The following is a 16,179-nucleotide window of genomic DNA, read 5'->3' on the forward strand; positions in this document are numbered from 1 at the left end:
TTTATTTGATTTTTTTTTTTTGTTACATTATCATAAATGTTCTCAAGTCTCAGAAAACAAAGCCCTAGTTTGGAAAATAATGCACATACAAATCTCTTCTTACAGGTATTGAGTATACAGAAATATACAAAGATTTCTCTATTATTGTAATATATCATCAGAATGCCCCACGTCCCACATTTTTTACTCAGGTCCACTGTACTGGTAAGCGTACACTACAAAGGTAACAAGCATCCTGAAAAAGACATGGTTTATTTAATTATATATATGTATATATATATCTACAACAGTGCAAATATATCACAGCGTGCAGGCAGCAATAGTCTCTAGAGAAGCATAATAAAATTGATTCATAGTAATGCAAATGCATTACAGAAACAAGAGACAGCAATGACATATTAGATATACAGAATATGCACACTTTAGCACGCTGATTTAAAATGATACTTGCATTGACTCTTGCTTTAAAAACAAAAGAACAAATGTTAAATAATTCAATAACAGATTCAAGGGCAGTACCTCACAATAAGGTCAACTGAATCAGATAAGGTATTTCACAAATCTTTACTGAGCCATGTAAAGGCTTGGCTACCCTGCAGGACTTGTCTTCATTTTAGATATATTTATGTAATCTTTTCCTAAAATCTAATTTACTTTTACTGTAATTTAAGAACTTTTTTCCCATATTTTTTTAATTGCTCAACAACTAATTCACATTTGTAAAGGTTGGTACAATTACTACCGAGGCCAGAAAAGCTGTTTTTTGGAAGTAATAGAAAGGAGTTTGCAATAATGATTACCCTAAAACAGGCCACTAAAATAAGCTACAATGGGGTTCGAAAGAAAGACATCACAGACGCCACTGAAGTAAAAAATCCCCGTCAACCTGAAAAATAAAGACTTCCATGTTGCCTTGTAATCTGCTTAAAAAGACATTTTCTATTTTTTTCTTCTTGAAAGAGTAAAGCACATCCATAGATCCAGCACATTAGGTATTCCATAGCTCAAAGAAGTCTAAAAGTCATCCCTCCAACTCTACCTACCTCGCACTGTTCCCAAGCAGCTCATTTTTACACCCCAGATGGACAGCAACCACAAATATCTAGCAATAAAGACACAAGCAATTGGTAAGCATGGGCTGAGCTGCATGGAGGCCCCCAGAAAGAAAATGGCTTGACAAAAGATGGATCTTGAAGGCATAAGCAATACCGAGAATGCAGGCTGAGCCCTGGGGATTTCTTGTGCCAAAGGACACATATTTTGACTGGTCACCTGCTGATTTACTGTGCTGGCAATGGGTCTCAACAGAAATCTAAATCTCTCAAAGGAAGGTTCTACAGCTGACAACTGCATAAAGTCATGGTTCATTAGAAGATTTCAACATAATAAAATCACTGAAACTAGATTTCGTGCTCTGCAGTACCACTACTCCTTCACAAACTCTACGTGAAATGTGTAAAGAAGCAGAAATACAGTAACATACACACAGAATTAAAAGGAAACTTGTTATGCTTGCAGGCTCAACCTGCGACTTTTGGACATGTAATATGCAGAATGATACCCGGGTTTATAAAAACCATTCAGTGGGATACATTACAACAATCTCTTTATACATTATGAAAACAGGTATTTGAGAGCAAGGCAGTAGGAGCTGATCCCTGAAAATGCCACTGCCCCTGTCCATGGATAGCAGAGCTTGTGATTAACTTCGGTGACACTCAGCACCTAATTTATGCACTCATTAGTGCTGTGCGGCAGTGTCATGGGCACAGCAACCATCAGCCTGTCACCAGCTGTTACAGAGGACATGACATGGTGTCATTTTCTGCCTGCTTCTAGTTCCCAACAGCTTTTCAAATTATCATACCTTATAAATGGCTTTTCATACAGAACTACAGGAAAGAAATTCCTGAGCAACCGCACCCTTTCGGGCTGTTCTGGTAGGAAAATGGATACACACAAGATCATCATTTTCTAAAAGAAAAAAGAACAACACGTGGGACAGTATGTCTGCAGCTACCACTGAGATCCCCTCTGCAGAAATACAGACTGGTTATCTATCACAGTGACCCTGCTCTGGAAGAGCCTAAGGCCAGCTACTGCCAAAACCAACCTCGACGTTTTCTAATATTCCTGCTTTCAGCAGGGATCTTTGCTGCTCTGTGTGAATGTTAAAGGGAACAACAATCCTTTTATTACAGGGAAAAGTAGATTATTAACTTAGACTGGGTCTCTCATTTTTACACGGCTACAGTTCTGTGAGATAAACCATCTCCAGCTGATGAAAATGAACTGAATTTCATCAGCCAGACCATGGTATCCACAGTTAAGAGCAGCATGCAGGTAATTTCCACGCCTGCATCCTAACCAGCCGGCCAGTGTTGTGGCTGCCCACCCGCACCCCGAGCTCTTCCCATGCACTCAGAAGGAAGCTTTGCCAGGCTGCTGCCCCTGCAGCTGATGTCCTTTTCAGCCATGTCCACACTCTTATAACTCACAAACCTTGGCCCAAAACAAACATAGGTCAAAAGAACTGTCCTGTTTGGAAAAGCATTCGAGCTCGTGCTTACATCCCACTCAACCCAAGACAGCTGATGCAGTTCAAAATCCTCCCTGAACGAGGATACACCAGAGTAGAGCCAGCGCCAGACCAGGAAAGAAAATATTGTGCTCAGCCGCCGTGAAGAAGACTCCAAGGCAGCTTCTGCTGCACTAAGATCATGGAGCACCACAGCAGATCCCACAGATATCAAAAATTCCCCATAGAACTGACCTGACCCCAGTGAAGGCGCTGGTGACCAACCCTGCGGTGCTGGGGCTCTCCTGCGTGACACAGGACAAGCACGCGTGACCCCCTCTCCCACGGGCACCAAACGAGACAGGACCTGAAGCTCAGGGAGCAAAGGCAACACGGAAGAAGGTGCATCAGGGTGCAAAAAGAAGTGCCATCTGCACCCTCCTCACACACGTTTTCTGAGGAGCTCTGCTTGGAAATATCGTAATTGCACCTTAAGTCTCTCCCTCTGCCCTTTGTTATTGTTCCTGAATATGATCACCACAGAGCAGGAGACGAAAGCGTAAATTCATATGACAATAAAAGTTAACAATGAAAAATAATTAATTAAGAGCCCTTCCTGCTTAGTTTGGAATGTAAAAATAAATGCTGACATTGTTCAAATGTAAAGCAGTCCTGGATTGGCATTTCTGGTACAGAAAGAAAAAAAACAGAAAGTTCATTTTTCCCTACTAAACTATGCAGGTAACAAAAGCAATTACGCAAAGCAACACCAAATATACATAAAAATATACACTCATCTCCATGCTTGATTTTCATTCTCCTCTTCCCTTCAAAAGAAGTATTTTGTGATTCGAAAAGATTAATTCAGGATCACTGTAAAGCTGTAATCTCCTAGAGACTAACCCAAAGCACACAGATTTTTCAGTATAGTCTCCAAATCCATTTAGACAGCCAACATCTCAGTCTTCCTGTGCAAAGCACTTAAGCCTGGACTTCATCTTAAAGACATTAGCCTTTCCTTTTATTCACGAGACAATGCAGATGTAAAAAGTTATTAAGATACTTAAGCACTTTGTTGGAATGGGTCTTCAAAGGATCCCATTAGAGTCAAACCCATCCATCTAAGTGTTGAGTAAACAGGACAGAGAGGACCTCCTCTGTGCGGATCACCGGAGTGGTACGCGTCAGTATGTACCACACTTCTTTCCAGAAAGAAATGTTTAGTGAAACATTCACTTCTGTTGACAACATAGATCTTGACACCAGAGTAGATTGAAATGCCAGTCACCTGATATAACCAGCACTTGGACTCGAGTGTTCATTATCTCCCACTCACAAAACCAGCTCTCCCTACTATGTGTATATATATTTCTCTCCTTTAATGAAAAAAGATACCTTGGGTTCCAAATATTAAGAAGTGAACAGGATTTCAGCACCAGATATTCTTCTGTTACTCCCTTTGATCTATAAAGATGAAACTAGCTCAATTTCTTATGTGAGTAGAATCTGCTTTCCAAATCTTTTATTTAATTGTAATAATAATAATGTTTTAAGTTATTTTTTAAAACTTTCAGGATTTTTCAGATTATATGCAGGTTTCCACAAAGAAAAACAACAACAAAAAATTGAAGCACCTCAAAGTCTTAACTGATGCATACAGTAACCAAAGCAATATATCAAAAGAAGTCAAAATAAAACAAAGAGGCCAACAACACTAAAGTCTTCCTGAAATCCCAAGAGAAATCATACATTCAGTCTTCAAGAAACCTTTAAATACATTTAGCCCCTTACACAACTTTTAGACAGATTGTGACTGGTTTGAATGGTAATAATGGCATGGATTTCAACCAGTTCATGGCTATTTATATATGGCTATATGAATTGAGGATCTTAAGTCTTTAGAACCTTGCTGGCCTCATTATTCTTCTGCGTGAAGCCTTCAGAGCTTCACAATGTGCTTGCTTAACACCACAGCACATGCATGCTCAGCCCATTAATCTGGGAATGTGTTTTATACCAGCCTGTTAGAATTTATTTCCACATAAACAGAAAAAAGCCAAGCTGAGACTACGTTAAAAATCTTTGCAGTACACGGTAACATAATTGGGATGGACTTTAAATACTTCTGTCCCACAGTAGCGACGAAAGAGCTATCATTAGTTGATTTTAGAACTAATTCCTTTATGTGTAGTACTGAGTTTCAAGACAATTAATTTATTTCTTTACTGGGATACTACAGTCTGAAAGTGTTCCTTAGAATAGTAACTTTCAGCTAAATACTACCAGCAGATGGCTGGGAAAAAGCGTATCTAACAAAAAAAGGAGTGACAAAAAATATTTCAGAGCATGCATTTTCTTAGGAGCATCGGTGGAGAACCAGGCTTTTGGCTACCATAACAACATAAAGTTACAGTACAGGAGGACATGTTGCAGACTAAAACGGTAAAATAATAAAAGTCTACAGCAGAGGAATAGGCACAGATAACAAGACAGAATCCAAGGAACTCATACTGCTAAATTGGTCTAGATGGGAGAAGACGGCATGCCCATCGAGTAAGCTAACAGCGTTGAAATGTCAGCAAAGTCACTTCATTTGGTGCCCTGCAATGGATTTTCAATGTGGTATTTGGTAAATTTCGTTGGTAAACACAACAACCTGAAGGTATTTAATGCTGTGGATGTCAGAGTCTTCCATAGTCGGGTAGCCTACAGCTGGACCAGCAGTGTGCAAAAAAGGAGCAATTTGGCAAAGGTTGCCTTTTGTCTGCTTGCAAACAGCATTTGAACCGCCTGTAATCTTCACAAATATTTTGAGAGTCTTGAAATAATCAAGGCATGTTGTGCCAAGAGATTTCAGCTTGTGACTTATTCAAAAACTGTTCACAGTTATGACTATTATTTAGAATAACCAGCATTCTTGATTTCTCATATCTGACAGCCACATAGGTGCATACCTGCTTGTGTTTATGCCTGGAAGAGCTGCAGAGCTGTATGAAAGCTTTTTGCGAAAAACCAGCAACCAAACTATGCAATGAGGTTGTGTGAGGAGTTTTGTTGTTTGTTTGTTTGGTTGTTTGTTTCTTATAAAGACTGGCCTTGCTTTTACAGGTCAATCTTATTTTCAGGGAAAGTTCAGCTAAACTTCCTAAAACATGTGACTTGACTTAAATTCTTCCAGAACTTGGGCTTAATTAAAGCACCCTGAGCTTAACAGACACACTCGCTCTATGTCTGTATCGGTAAATTAAACGGAGCCTCGGCATGGGCCAAGAAAACTGGGAAAGAAATGTCTTCAGTGCTAAATCGCAGAGCTGCAGTGCAGCACAGCCAGAGCTCTTCCAGACAACATCTGGGCTCCGTTTAGGACAGCACAGGGACCACTCCTATCAGCCTCAGTTTTCTGAGGACTAACAGAGCCAGGCCTGGCACTATTTAATTTACTAATATAGACGTAGCCATGGGGTCCTTGAGAGCAGTCTGTGAATTGCGACTGCTGGTGACCAGCAGATGTGCAAGGTCTCGCTTCATCTACTGTCATGAGCTGCTGAGCTCCTGAAGGGTTTTTGCTGACATTGAGCTGCTTACAGTCTACAAGACTTCACATCCTGACAGGAATAATGCATTTATAGAATTTGTCCGTCTGACTCAGAGGTAAATGTACAGTAATGGCAGAAGGTAGTGGAATTTGCACAGAAGTTCACCACGGTGTCCATCATGACTATGTGCCCCACAATTTCATTTTGGGTTGAAAATCCAAACACATGAAAATCAGGGACAAAATTCACATCAGCTTGGAACCAGAATTTCCCCTGCCAAGTTTACAAAGGTGAGATATGCAAAACAAATGTATGCTTCTTTTAACTGTTTCATTGGTGTTTAGATCAATTAGCAATTAATTCCCATGTTGTGCATGTAGAATTCGGGATGAGAACAAAACTGCTTGGCATAATTAGACCTGCAGTATTACAAGGTCATTTGTATTTTTTGAGCAGAGTCCTACATGTAGCATCTTGCGGATATAATGAACGCTGCCACATGGGGCAGTCACAAGTGTTTTAACACAATACCCCAAGCTTTGAGCTCTTGCACTCCATCGGGCTTTAACATTCGCTCAGGCTTTATGGATAGATTCTGCTTTCACAATTTAAGAAAAAAAATGAGCCTTGGAGTGCTTTCATTTTTTCATTCACAGGAGGTAGATCAAACAGATAATGAGCAGAGTTAGTATTTTAAATATCACAAATATTGAGGATTTAAAAGACACTGCAAATGAATGGTTTTTAATCATTCAGCGACAGCTTGAACATGTCTGACTGCCCGTGCTATCTATCATTGCTTCCAAATACGGACCACAGGTTTAGTGCAGACTCAGAATCTGCCTTGTCCTCTTATCATTAATTACTGTTTCCAGATATGAGACCAGCTCGACAAGTAAAGCACCAGAATTCTAAATTTAGACAGAAACAAAAATAACGACTTGAATCACTTTAGGTATGTTTTAAAAAAGTATCCATATTAAAAAGTTATCTTTACCTTATTAATTAATACATTTACAGACTTTTGGCCAGAAGGGGTAATTCTGTTGAAAAGAATTGCGAATACATAGAAAATTGCAAAGATGAAACTCTGAATTTAAAAATATGAGAGAATACTATTTTCTTTGCATTTCCCATTTTGCATCTCACTACCTTGTCAACTATAGATGACATTATACTATTCTGGCTACCAGAACTAATATTACCTTATCATGAAATTGATTTTCATAAGGAAAGTTCCTGCAGCCAGGTTTTTTATTACAGTTACACTGCCTCAGTATTGATATTCTGCAGTGTAAAATTCCCTTCTATTTCTTCTTCCTAGTTAAAGCTAGAAAGTGTAATGAAAACATGACCCAACCCAACTGGACTGATTGGCTTAACACTATATGTCCACTATTCCATTGTGGTTCTCTATGGGCTAGGTCATACCAGCATCTAGCTGGGCACTGGAGACTGGCCTGCCACAGTGAGACAATGTCAAGTGCCCTCTACTGCATGACTAAAGATCTTCCTACGGCATCGTTTTAGATGGTTTTCCTTTACCTCTCTGCTCGGATTTTGTATCTGAGAACAAAATAGGCGATTAGGCGCAGAGAGATAAAGAAAATTCCAAGAACAATGAAGTCCAGGTAAAGTTTGGCGTTTTCTACATCCAGTTCTCTCAGAATGGCCTCTGATTTTTGAAAGTGGCAAGTCTCATCTTTGTCACAATGCAGATCTTCTCGATCCAGTCCATAGATGGAAAGAATAACTCCTTCGAACCCATATCTGGAAAGAAGAAGGATGGTTACAAGGAAAAGTCCTGATGATCTGTTTGGAAGTACTCCACCAGCAATACGATCCCTATAAGACCTCAGCTGGAAACACTGAGGGGTTCAATATCATTCTGACACATGTCTCAGGGCAAATTCTATCCTCGTTGCAATCAAGAAAATGACGTGTCACTGGCATTTTACATAAGTTTGAACACGAAGAGAAGTTTTCCCTTTAACTGCTCCCAGTTAGTGCATGGTGCAATTTCTCCAAAGAAAAATTTTAAAATACAAAGCATACTACTTTCAGCTCACATTCGGAAATTGCCCTTTTAAAAGTGACATCATTAATTCTACTTTTTGAAATCAAGCAATGGGGAAACAATTACAGTTTGAAGTCAGAAATATATTAAGACTGGCATCAGTCTAGAACATCTCTTTCCTTCCATGTGCTTTAGTTTCACTAACGACACACAGTTCTCCCATGTGTCCCCTGGCACTGGGTGCACTTCGGATTTGACTTTGCAAGAAGATAGACCATCACAGATCCCATGCATTTGATAGATCCCGCTGGCTTCAGGAGACCCCACATGGGCTAGACAATGGTTTAAGGCCTCATCTTGAATTCTAGCAACTAATTCAGGGAGTGCAGTCTCTTAATCTTTGATAGGTCTCAGGGTAAGACCTCATTTGCTAAATGAGAGGATATTTTAGCTTGGGTTTTCTCAGTAATAGCGCAGCTTGTGCAGGGAAAAGGGAGATGGAAAAATTCACCTTCCATAATTTCAGCTATAAACATTGAAGTGTCTAGTCTAAACTATCCCGCCATGCTAGGCTCCAGAGGTTTCCTGATGGCAATCATCCCATCTTAAGATAGCTGTCTCAGACAGTGAGAGCAACAGATATAGGACATAAGGTGCCTTATGGTTCTTAAAATACTAGTTTAGATTAGAAATGACACAAATCCCATGCCTCTTGTGGCATTGCTATGGCAAAACTTAAAAACAGGTCTTTATCCAACAAGTCTACCTAGGATAGAGCAGTGATTTATACATCATTTTCTTCCAAAATGAGGTGCTGGCATCAATTTCTCAGTTGGGCATACTGCCGCTATTATTTCAGAAATTCTCTATTGCAAAATGCAGGGATATTTGCATGCTGTGCAATCCCACTGAATTCAAGGGGACTGACATAGACTTGCAGCTGATAATCTGTACTGAATGTTCCTATTTATTTCAGCACATACAACATAAAATGCAGTGAGGTAATGTGGTATACATCATACCCACATCTATAAAAGAGTGTGCTGTGAGTCTCTTTGGCACCCAAAATAACCAAACAAGTGAAGGCAAACAGCATTTCCAAGATGGGAGGTTAATGGCCTCCCTAGCAGTACCTGACATAGGAAATGTATGACATCCACTGGAGGTATGTTGGGATGGTGTCAAAGCTGACAAAAAACCCAGAGAACAGAAGCACTGGGATGGCAGTAACTGGACCCACAAAAGTGGCCACCTGTGAAGAGAAGGAATAGACAGTCTCTTGTCAGACAGCCAGGCATGCTCTTTCATCTGATGTCCTGACGTCCAGTGAGGAAATCAGCCTATAAAAGAACAGACTTATGGCAAATCATCTGTGCCAAACCCGAATAGGCAGTGAAAACTTAGTCTTTTGGCAGTGAGGAGCAATGTCATCCGAGGCCTTCTTATAATGCTACTCCCCAAAATTATCACAGTCCCAAATACCAGGAAATTACTGAATTTATTGGACAAGGTTTCTTGGGGAGTGAGGGGTTACACACTGTTAGTGAAGGAAAAGGAGTTCCTCTCCTCTTCTTAAACTCTTCTACTAGTTGACAATGCTGCTGTGCTGGGATTTGTCCTTTAAAGGACTTGAACCCACCAAGAAGTTCACAGAGTAAGATGGGCACTGTTATTCCCTTGCTTCTGTGGGTATGAGACCCCTCTTCCTAAATATTAACTTTTCTCACTCACTCCCCACTGAGGACACACAAACCTCACTCCTCATTAACCCTGCATGAACAGTAGCTTGAACTGTTCTTAAAACGTGGTAAAGATGATAAAGAATATCTCCAGCTTAGTGGCTTTGGTGGAGAAGACAGATCTTGGCCCAGCTCCAGCCTGTCCTTTCTACATCCCTTCCAGGACAAAGGGCCATACAGGTATCTCTGGGGAGAGCACAGGGACCAGAGAACAGGGCTATGCTGGTCTCCACAAGGTGGCACAGAGAGGGAATGAAGTCTTCTACTCTAGAAATCTTGGTAGCATCAATGCATATTAATGTCAACAACATCCTTTATTGTGCACCACAAAACAGTTCTGCTGTGGACTGGTCACCTCAGCAGACCTGCCTGGAAGCAGAACGGAGTTATACAGCCAGCTCCCAGTCTGACAGCCATGCCAACAGCTGCTTCAATCCTTTCCTTTGCAGAGGTTTAGTCTCTGGGTAAGCCTTTTCCTACCTTGCCTGCTGTAACATTCTGTATGTGTAAGGAAGAGCCCTCTCCTGAGCTACTGATCCTCATGGCCTACCTCCACTTCGCACATGCATAGAAATTGCTCAGTCCTGCTGTTTCTAAGACCTGCACAGCCTGGGATGAACAGTGACAACCCGCTCAAGCAGGGGCAGGCACAGCCCCATTCAGATGGGGAAGGAACTTCAAAGCCTCAGATCTGCTGCATGTACATGCTGTTTAAGTTGATGCTAGCGGGAAGCATAAAGTAGCTATATCTGACCAAGACAACTTTTTTCCCATCACCTCTCAACAAGTGTCTTGGGGACGCAACAGCAGTCACAGTAAGCAGTCCATGTTATGGGACAGCACGGCTCCTGTGAGACCACAAAACACCATCAGTACCTGAAGGGATGTAGAGGCTGCACCTATGAGAAGGCCCAGTGACTGAGCCACCAGAGATGTCATGGTTCCCAAGGCTGCAAAGAGGACAAATCGGAGTGCATCAGAGGGCTGTGAAGTCATCCAGTACACGATGCTGCAGTAAGCCACAGGAAACATGATCTGCAAGAAGATACACTTGGAGTTAGGCCAGTAAAGCCAAACATTCACTGTTACTCTGAATAAGACAAAAACACAGGGAGTTCTAGTTAATCCACAGCTCCCAGCCTTTCCGTGACATGACGGGCAAGGCTGAGGAGAATAAATACATCTGCCGCAGACTGTGATATCCGTCTTACTATTTGAACTTCAGAAAACAGATCCTGCTCACTTACAGCCATTTTCAATTCCCCTTCTGCACAAACCCAAAGGTGGTGAACCATTTATTCAAAAAATATTGTGTCAGGTCTCAGCTTTTGTAAAGTCCAGGTGTTTACTCTTAGGGTGGTCTGCTTTGGACCTGAAGCTTCGGCACAAGCATATGGGCAGTTTCTCCACTATTCAGATGGATAAAACACCAGTACCGATCTTCTTGGCAAGTGGACTTGCCGTTAACTTAAATCTTCCTTGTTTTATTGAAGAGTAGAGTATATACCTGAAAAGGAACATCAGCCATGGTTTTGGCGAGATAGTAGGCTTTCAGGCTGTACCAGTAGTTCAGATGTTCTCTAAGAAATACTCCCATCTCAAGAGGAACTGCAGAGAACACAAAGCAGTAAGTTAGGTTGTCAGTGTGAAATATTCTTGCACATAAAAACATAGTTTATCCATATCTGATCCTGAATTGCTGCAGTCCCATAGTGGGACTGGAACTCTGAGGCCTTTGATAGACCAACAACAGTTTGGATGATTTGCAATGACATGTAAGAGGTCAAGCCTGAGAGATGGTTACTCTCTAGGATATGTACCAGTCTACTCAGATGATATGAACCTCCTTCAAAGTGGCTTTTTGAAATAAAAGTGGTGTTAGAACTTAAAGACTCTGGTTATTTCTTTTGGTCCAACAGCGAAGCCAAAGTAACAGCACTCCCAGAGGAAGTATGGAACTGTCCACGCTTCAAGAGTTTGCTTCTGTCATCACATGAATACACTGATCTTACACAGAATTCATGATTTAGAAGTCCTAGAGAAATTATTACAGCTTCCCTAAGACTAAATACAAGCTCATGACAGACTTGAGGTGCACTCGCACCTTAGGAAAAGGGGAAATTCCAGTCCAGGACTGCAACAGTGAACTGTCAGGCTTGAAAAACACTTCCAAAATTGAGGGGAGAGAGGTGCCACTGGACAAGCCTGTCTCTGCCTGTACACAGCAGTTCAGTGAGTGCAAGATTAACCCCCACACCTGTCTTAGAAGTAGAAGCACCAGTTAAATGTTATCTTACACAAAACAGATACATTACAACACCCTCCCAGCTTACTGCAATCTCCACTGATTTAGCAGTATGACTGGTACTTACATGTAAGGACAGTTGGCATGAGCGCAGCAAACATAAGAAACAACATAGAAAAGAAAAGGAAGCCGGAGTTGCTGAGGACTTTCTTAGCTTCATTGCCAATGCCTAAATAGAGCAAGCCGATGAGCAGCCCGATACCAATGTGCGAGGTGATACGCAAGTGTGTCAGGACCTAGAAGCAAGGAACGAGCAGTATTTCTGATCAGGAAATCTGAGCTCAAAAACGATAGCAATACAATTGAAATCAGATATACAGATTGTAGAAAAGGAGTATTTATGTTGAGAAGAACATATATAGAAAAGTTCATTTCCTATTGACAAACTGGGCTTCAGCTAAGGAAAACTTACAGTGGAGAGCTTCCCAGTGTGAATCAGACACACGCCTATTACAGTACAGAAAATTTCTTCCTGTAAACTAGGGCAGGAACTGCAAATGCTGCAACCTAAAATCTTACTGTCTGACATTGTCCTGGAGCCATTGGCCATCATCCACCAGGATAAGCAGTCTCTCTCACTAAAAGATAAATTTCCTAGAGCAGAAGTGAGGCAGAGAAGGTATTTCAGGCTTGTATAGACCAAATTAACTCTATCAGGCATAAATTAGCCTTTTGTGCCTTCTCTACAACATGATATTCCTACAAGAGGTATGGAAGAATAAAGAAATAATAAAATGTGGAGCAACTGCAAGCCTTTAGAGTTGAGCTGGAAAAAAAAATCTTAAAAACAACACTGTTTTTCCATCCACACATCAGGAAAAAAGTTAAAGTTTCCCATTGGTGGAGACAAGTTCAGGACCATATGATCCATGGTTAGTGCTTGAACACATCTGAGATGGGCCCTCCACATGTACCAGAGACATTGTGATGGGCTAGTTGAGCAACACGGAGAATGTGAAGCTGTATGTACACTTTGGATTACAACAGCCCTCCCACATGAGCATGTCAGTTCATTTTTGACCAAGTATTTGGTACTAGACCAGATCTGCAAACCATTCCAGATTGCAGGAAGACAAAATTCAGCAATTAATTAATCCTTGAATGACAAATGCACTATAATCTAAAACAGCAAGGGAGAAGAACAAGTTACAACAAAGAAATGTGCTGGCAAAACAACAAATGGGCATAATATAGGTGGTCTGGAAATAAGAAGATGCGTCCTAACCATTAGAATAACATAGTTCTCCCATATCTTCCCAACCAGAGCGGTGGGGACAACAGCTGATTGCTTTTACTATGGTACTCAATACAGCATTTCCCTTTTTGAAAGGGAAGGAATACTGTGGTTACCTGACAGGAGATGCCTGGACACAATGGTGACCCAAAACATTTAATCGACTTACATGAAAACTGCAGGGTTTTGGATTTTTAGGGGGGTTGTTTATTTTTAAGAAAAAAGGTGAAAGATACGTTTTGTAGCATAGGAATGAAAAGTTTCATTATGACACTTACTTCATCTTGATATTAAATTTATAAAACTAGAAGTGTTCTGTTTTCATGAGAGGAGCAAAATTTTTATTTACCCATTTTCTATTTCACAAGGAAAAAGAAAGTATTAACCTTAGATCACACTGAAATGATTATCTCTGCCACCCTGAATTTTCTGGAAAAACTAATTTTTTGACATACCAGTACAACCTCCCGCTCATTTTTAAGTAGGATAAATAACTGTATATAAATAACTGCCAGCACAGAGGGGATTTAGGCCTTAGGTTTTTAGGCTGGATGCTTCTGAGTTCCTTTGAAGAAAACTGTTGTTCACAATGAAGATGGTATATTTAATAGCAAGACTGATAGATCAGTCTCTTTCCTTTGAAATTCTGTGACTATCTTCATGCAGAGGCAGTTGGACAGGACCTTTAAGGCGTCTTACACTTCCTCACAACCAGCTGAATCGACCTTTTGGCTACAAAAGTTATTATAAAGGCAGCCTTACCGAATCCCTCATGATGGTGAGAAAAGTTCTTTTGAAGAGGATACAGAACTGGGTTAGGCAGCTGGCGGAGAAGCTGTGGCAGCCCTCTGTGGAGGAGGAATCCTGCGGAAACACATAAAAGAATAAACTTCTTTCTTTGCAGTATCTTGCTTAGTTTTCATTCACAAAACCCCACTCTCATCAGCCGAACGTGCCCAGAAACCTCCTCCATTGACAGAGGATTTAAATTCTCTCCCTCACCCTCCCAGCCCAAGCCATGCCCAGTAGCTGTGATGTACAAAATACCTCTTCAGAGGGCCGGTGCCAGAGGAAGGGGTTCAACTCGTTCTCCCCACCAACATCTCTCTTGTAGTCTGTGTCACAGATCCTCTCCCGTACCGCCCTCACCAGCCGGCTGTTTTGGTCTCCGTATTCACCAGATGCTACTTCCATAACTACACAAACCAGAAGGTAAGTTACTGGTTTACTCTACTGATTCGTTACAGGCCTTATTACTAGATCCCCTTGATTCTTTTGCACCGACAGAAACAGGAGTTCTGCCTAAAACAGGCTCTAAAATGCCACATGCGAATTCATATGTATACACAAATAATTTAAATGTATTTTTCTATAAATCTTCAGAGAGTTCTCTTCATCCTGGAAGTTAAATGAACCATTTTAGAGGAAAGGGAGTGAATATGGGATTGTCTTAGAAACCAAAAGCTACAAAAGTCTTCTTTTGTGGTCCTTACTGCTTCTTTGGAACTAAGAAACAACAACGAAAAACCTCTCAATGCTATTAGCAGTACAATAACACACTGGTATTGCTCAAGAAAAAAAAAAACCACAATAGAATACTGGAGCCACCTTGCAAAGCCACTAAGATTAATTACTATAAAACACTAAACAATATGTTTCATCTTTCATTTCCTGGACGTGGACTTCCACCCCAGAGAAATATTCACTAAATTTTACCACTAGATGGCATTCAAATTACTTAGAAAAAAACTGAATACTTTTCTTTTGAATTTTGGTACACATATGTACACAAGCATACACGTATATATGTACAAAAGTATAAAACACACCATGGCACCCACTACCCTGAAGCTGCTAATCAAATACAATATAAATTAAATCAACTACTCAAACGGTCCTTACCAAAATCTGCTGGATTGTGGTAGGTTGGGCAATTCAAACCCAAATCTCTCAAGTAAGGGACCAGGTTTAATACCTTCCCACGGTAAATGCATTGACCTTGACTTAAAACGTAGAGCTGAAAAACAAGGCAAAGAAAAAGAAAGAAAAAAAAAAGGAAAAAGAAAACCATGAAATAGTAGCAAAGTATTTGAACCTGCTATCTGTATGACAACAATCCATGAACCTAATGACCTCTTGTTGTCCTTGCAGGAAGAACAACTTGGGAAGATTTGTCACCACTTGGAACTAGCTTTGCAAAGAATTACGACCAATGGGAAATGAAATACCTAAGGATTTGAATTCTGCAAACATTCTCACCAGGACTTGAAGCACATTAACACAGAAAGAGACTCATTCCAGCCTCAGACATATGCTGAAAATAGGAAATAAACTGTACAGTCAAGCCATCTAATTTCCAAATATTACAGATATTTTGGGCTGGGAGATGAGGCTGATGAATGTAGGAACGGAATGAGAGGTGGAACAGCCCAGCCACAGGTAACAGCTTGATTATTCTTACTTTTAGCCACACTGTTGACTTTAAATAAACCTCCTTGCCAGACTGGCAATCTGCAAGAGCTTGTTCACGTAGGGTGTAGTAGGTTTTCTCTTAGCTAATTTAAATCTCCTAATAAGATTAAAGTAAATTTAAATCTAACCTAAACACACATGGTCCACATGTGTTGTTAGGTCAGAGAAAAGATCTCCAACTGACTTTATTTCAATTATAATTATTTCACATGAATAAACTCTTCTGAATGTACACCTGTGTAGCTAGGATGAGAATGTGTACTAGTAACATTGCAGACATTGGCACTAAAGCTCTCTTGCTCTTAAATTACTTTAATTAATTTACTTTACTGACAGCCCTGTGCCCTGGAACAGGGGT

General features: G+C 40.6%; 1 protein-coding gene across 1 annotated transcript in view; it reads right to left on the reverse strand.

Annotated features, from left to right (window-relative positions):
- The window catches only part of ABCG1 (ATP binding cassette subfamily G member 1), a 57,914-nt gene continuing 41,735 nt past the window's right edge, over nt 1-16,179 (reverse strand). Inside the window, exons 8-15 of the mRNA XM_065630458.1 lie at nt 15,252-15,366; nt 14,397-14,545; nt 14,112-14,213; nt 12,183-12,351; nt 11,318-11,418; nt 10,687-10,845; nt 9,205-9,323; nt 1-7,824 (exon numbers count right to left, since the gene is read on the reverse strand). Coding sequence (XP_065486530.1) covers nt 7,596-7,824; nt 9,205-9,323; nt 10,687-10,845; nt 11,318-11,418; nt 12,183-12,351; nt 14,112-14,213; nt 14,397-14,545; nt 15,252-15,366 — 1,143 coding nt within the window. The 3' untranslated portion in view covers nt 1-7,595. The remainder of the gene's footprint in view (nt 7,825-9,204; nt 9,324-10,686; nt 10,846-11,317; nt 11,419-12,182; nt 12,352-14,111; nt 14,214-14,396; nt 14,546-15,251; nt 15,367-16,179) is intronic.

The sequence above is a fragment of the Caloenas nicobarica genome, chromosome 1, assembly GCF_036013445.1.
Source record: "Caloenas nicobarica isolate bCalNic1 chromosome 1, bCalNic1.hap1, whole genome shotgun sequence".
NCBI lineage: Eukaryota > Metazoa > Chordata > Aves > Columbiformes > Columbidae > Caloenas > Caloenas nicobarica.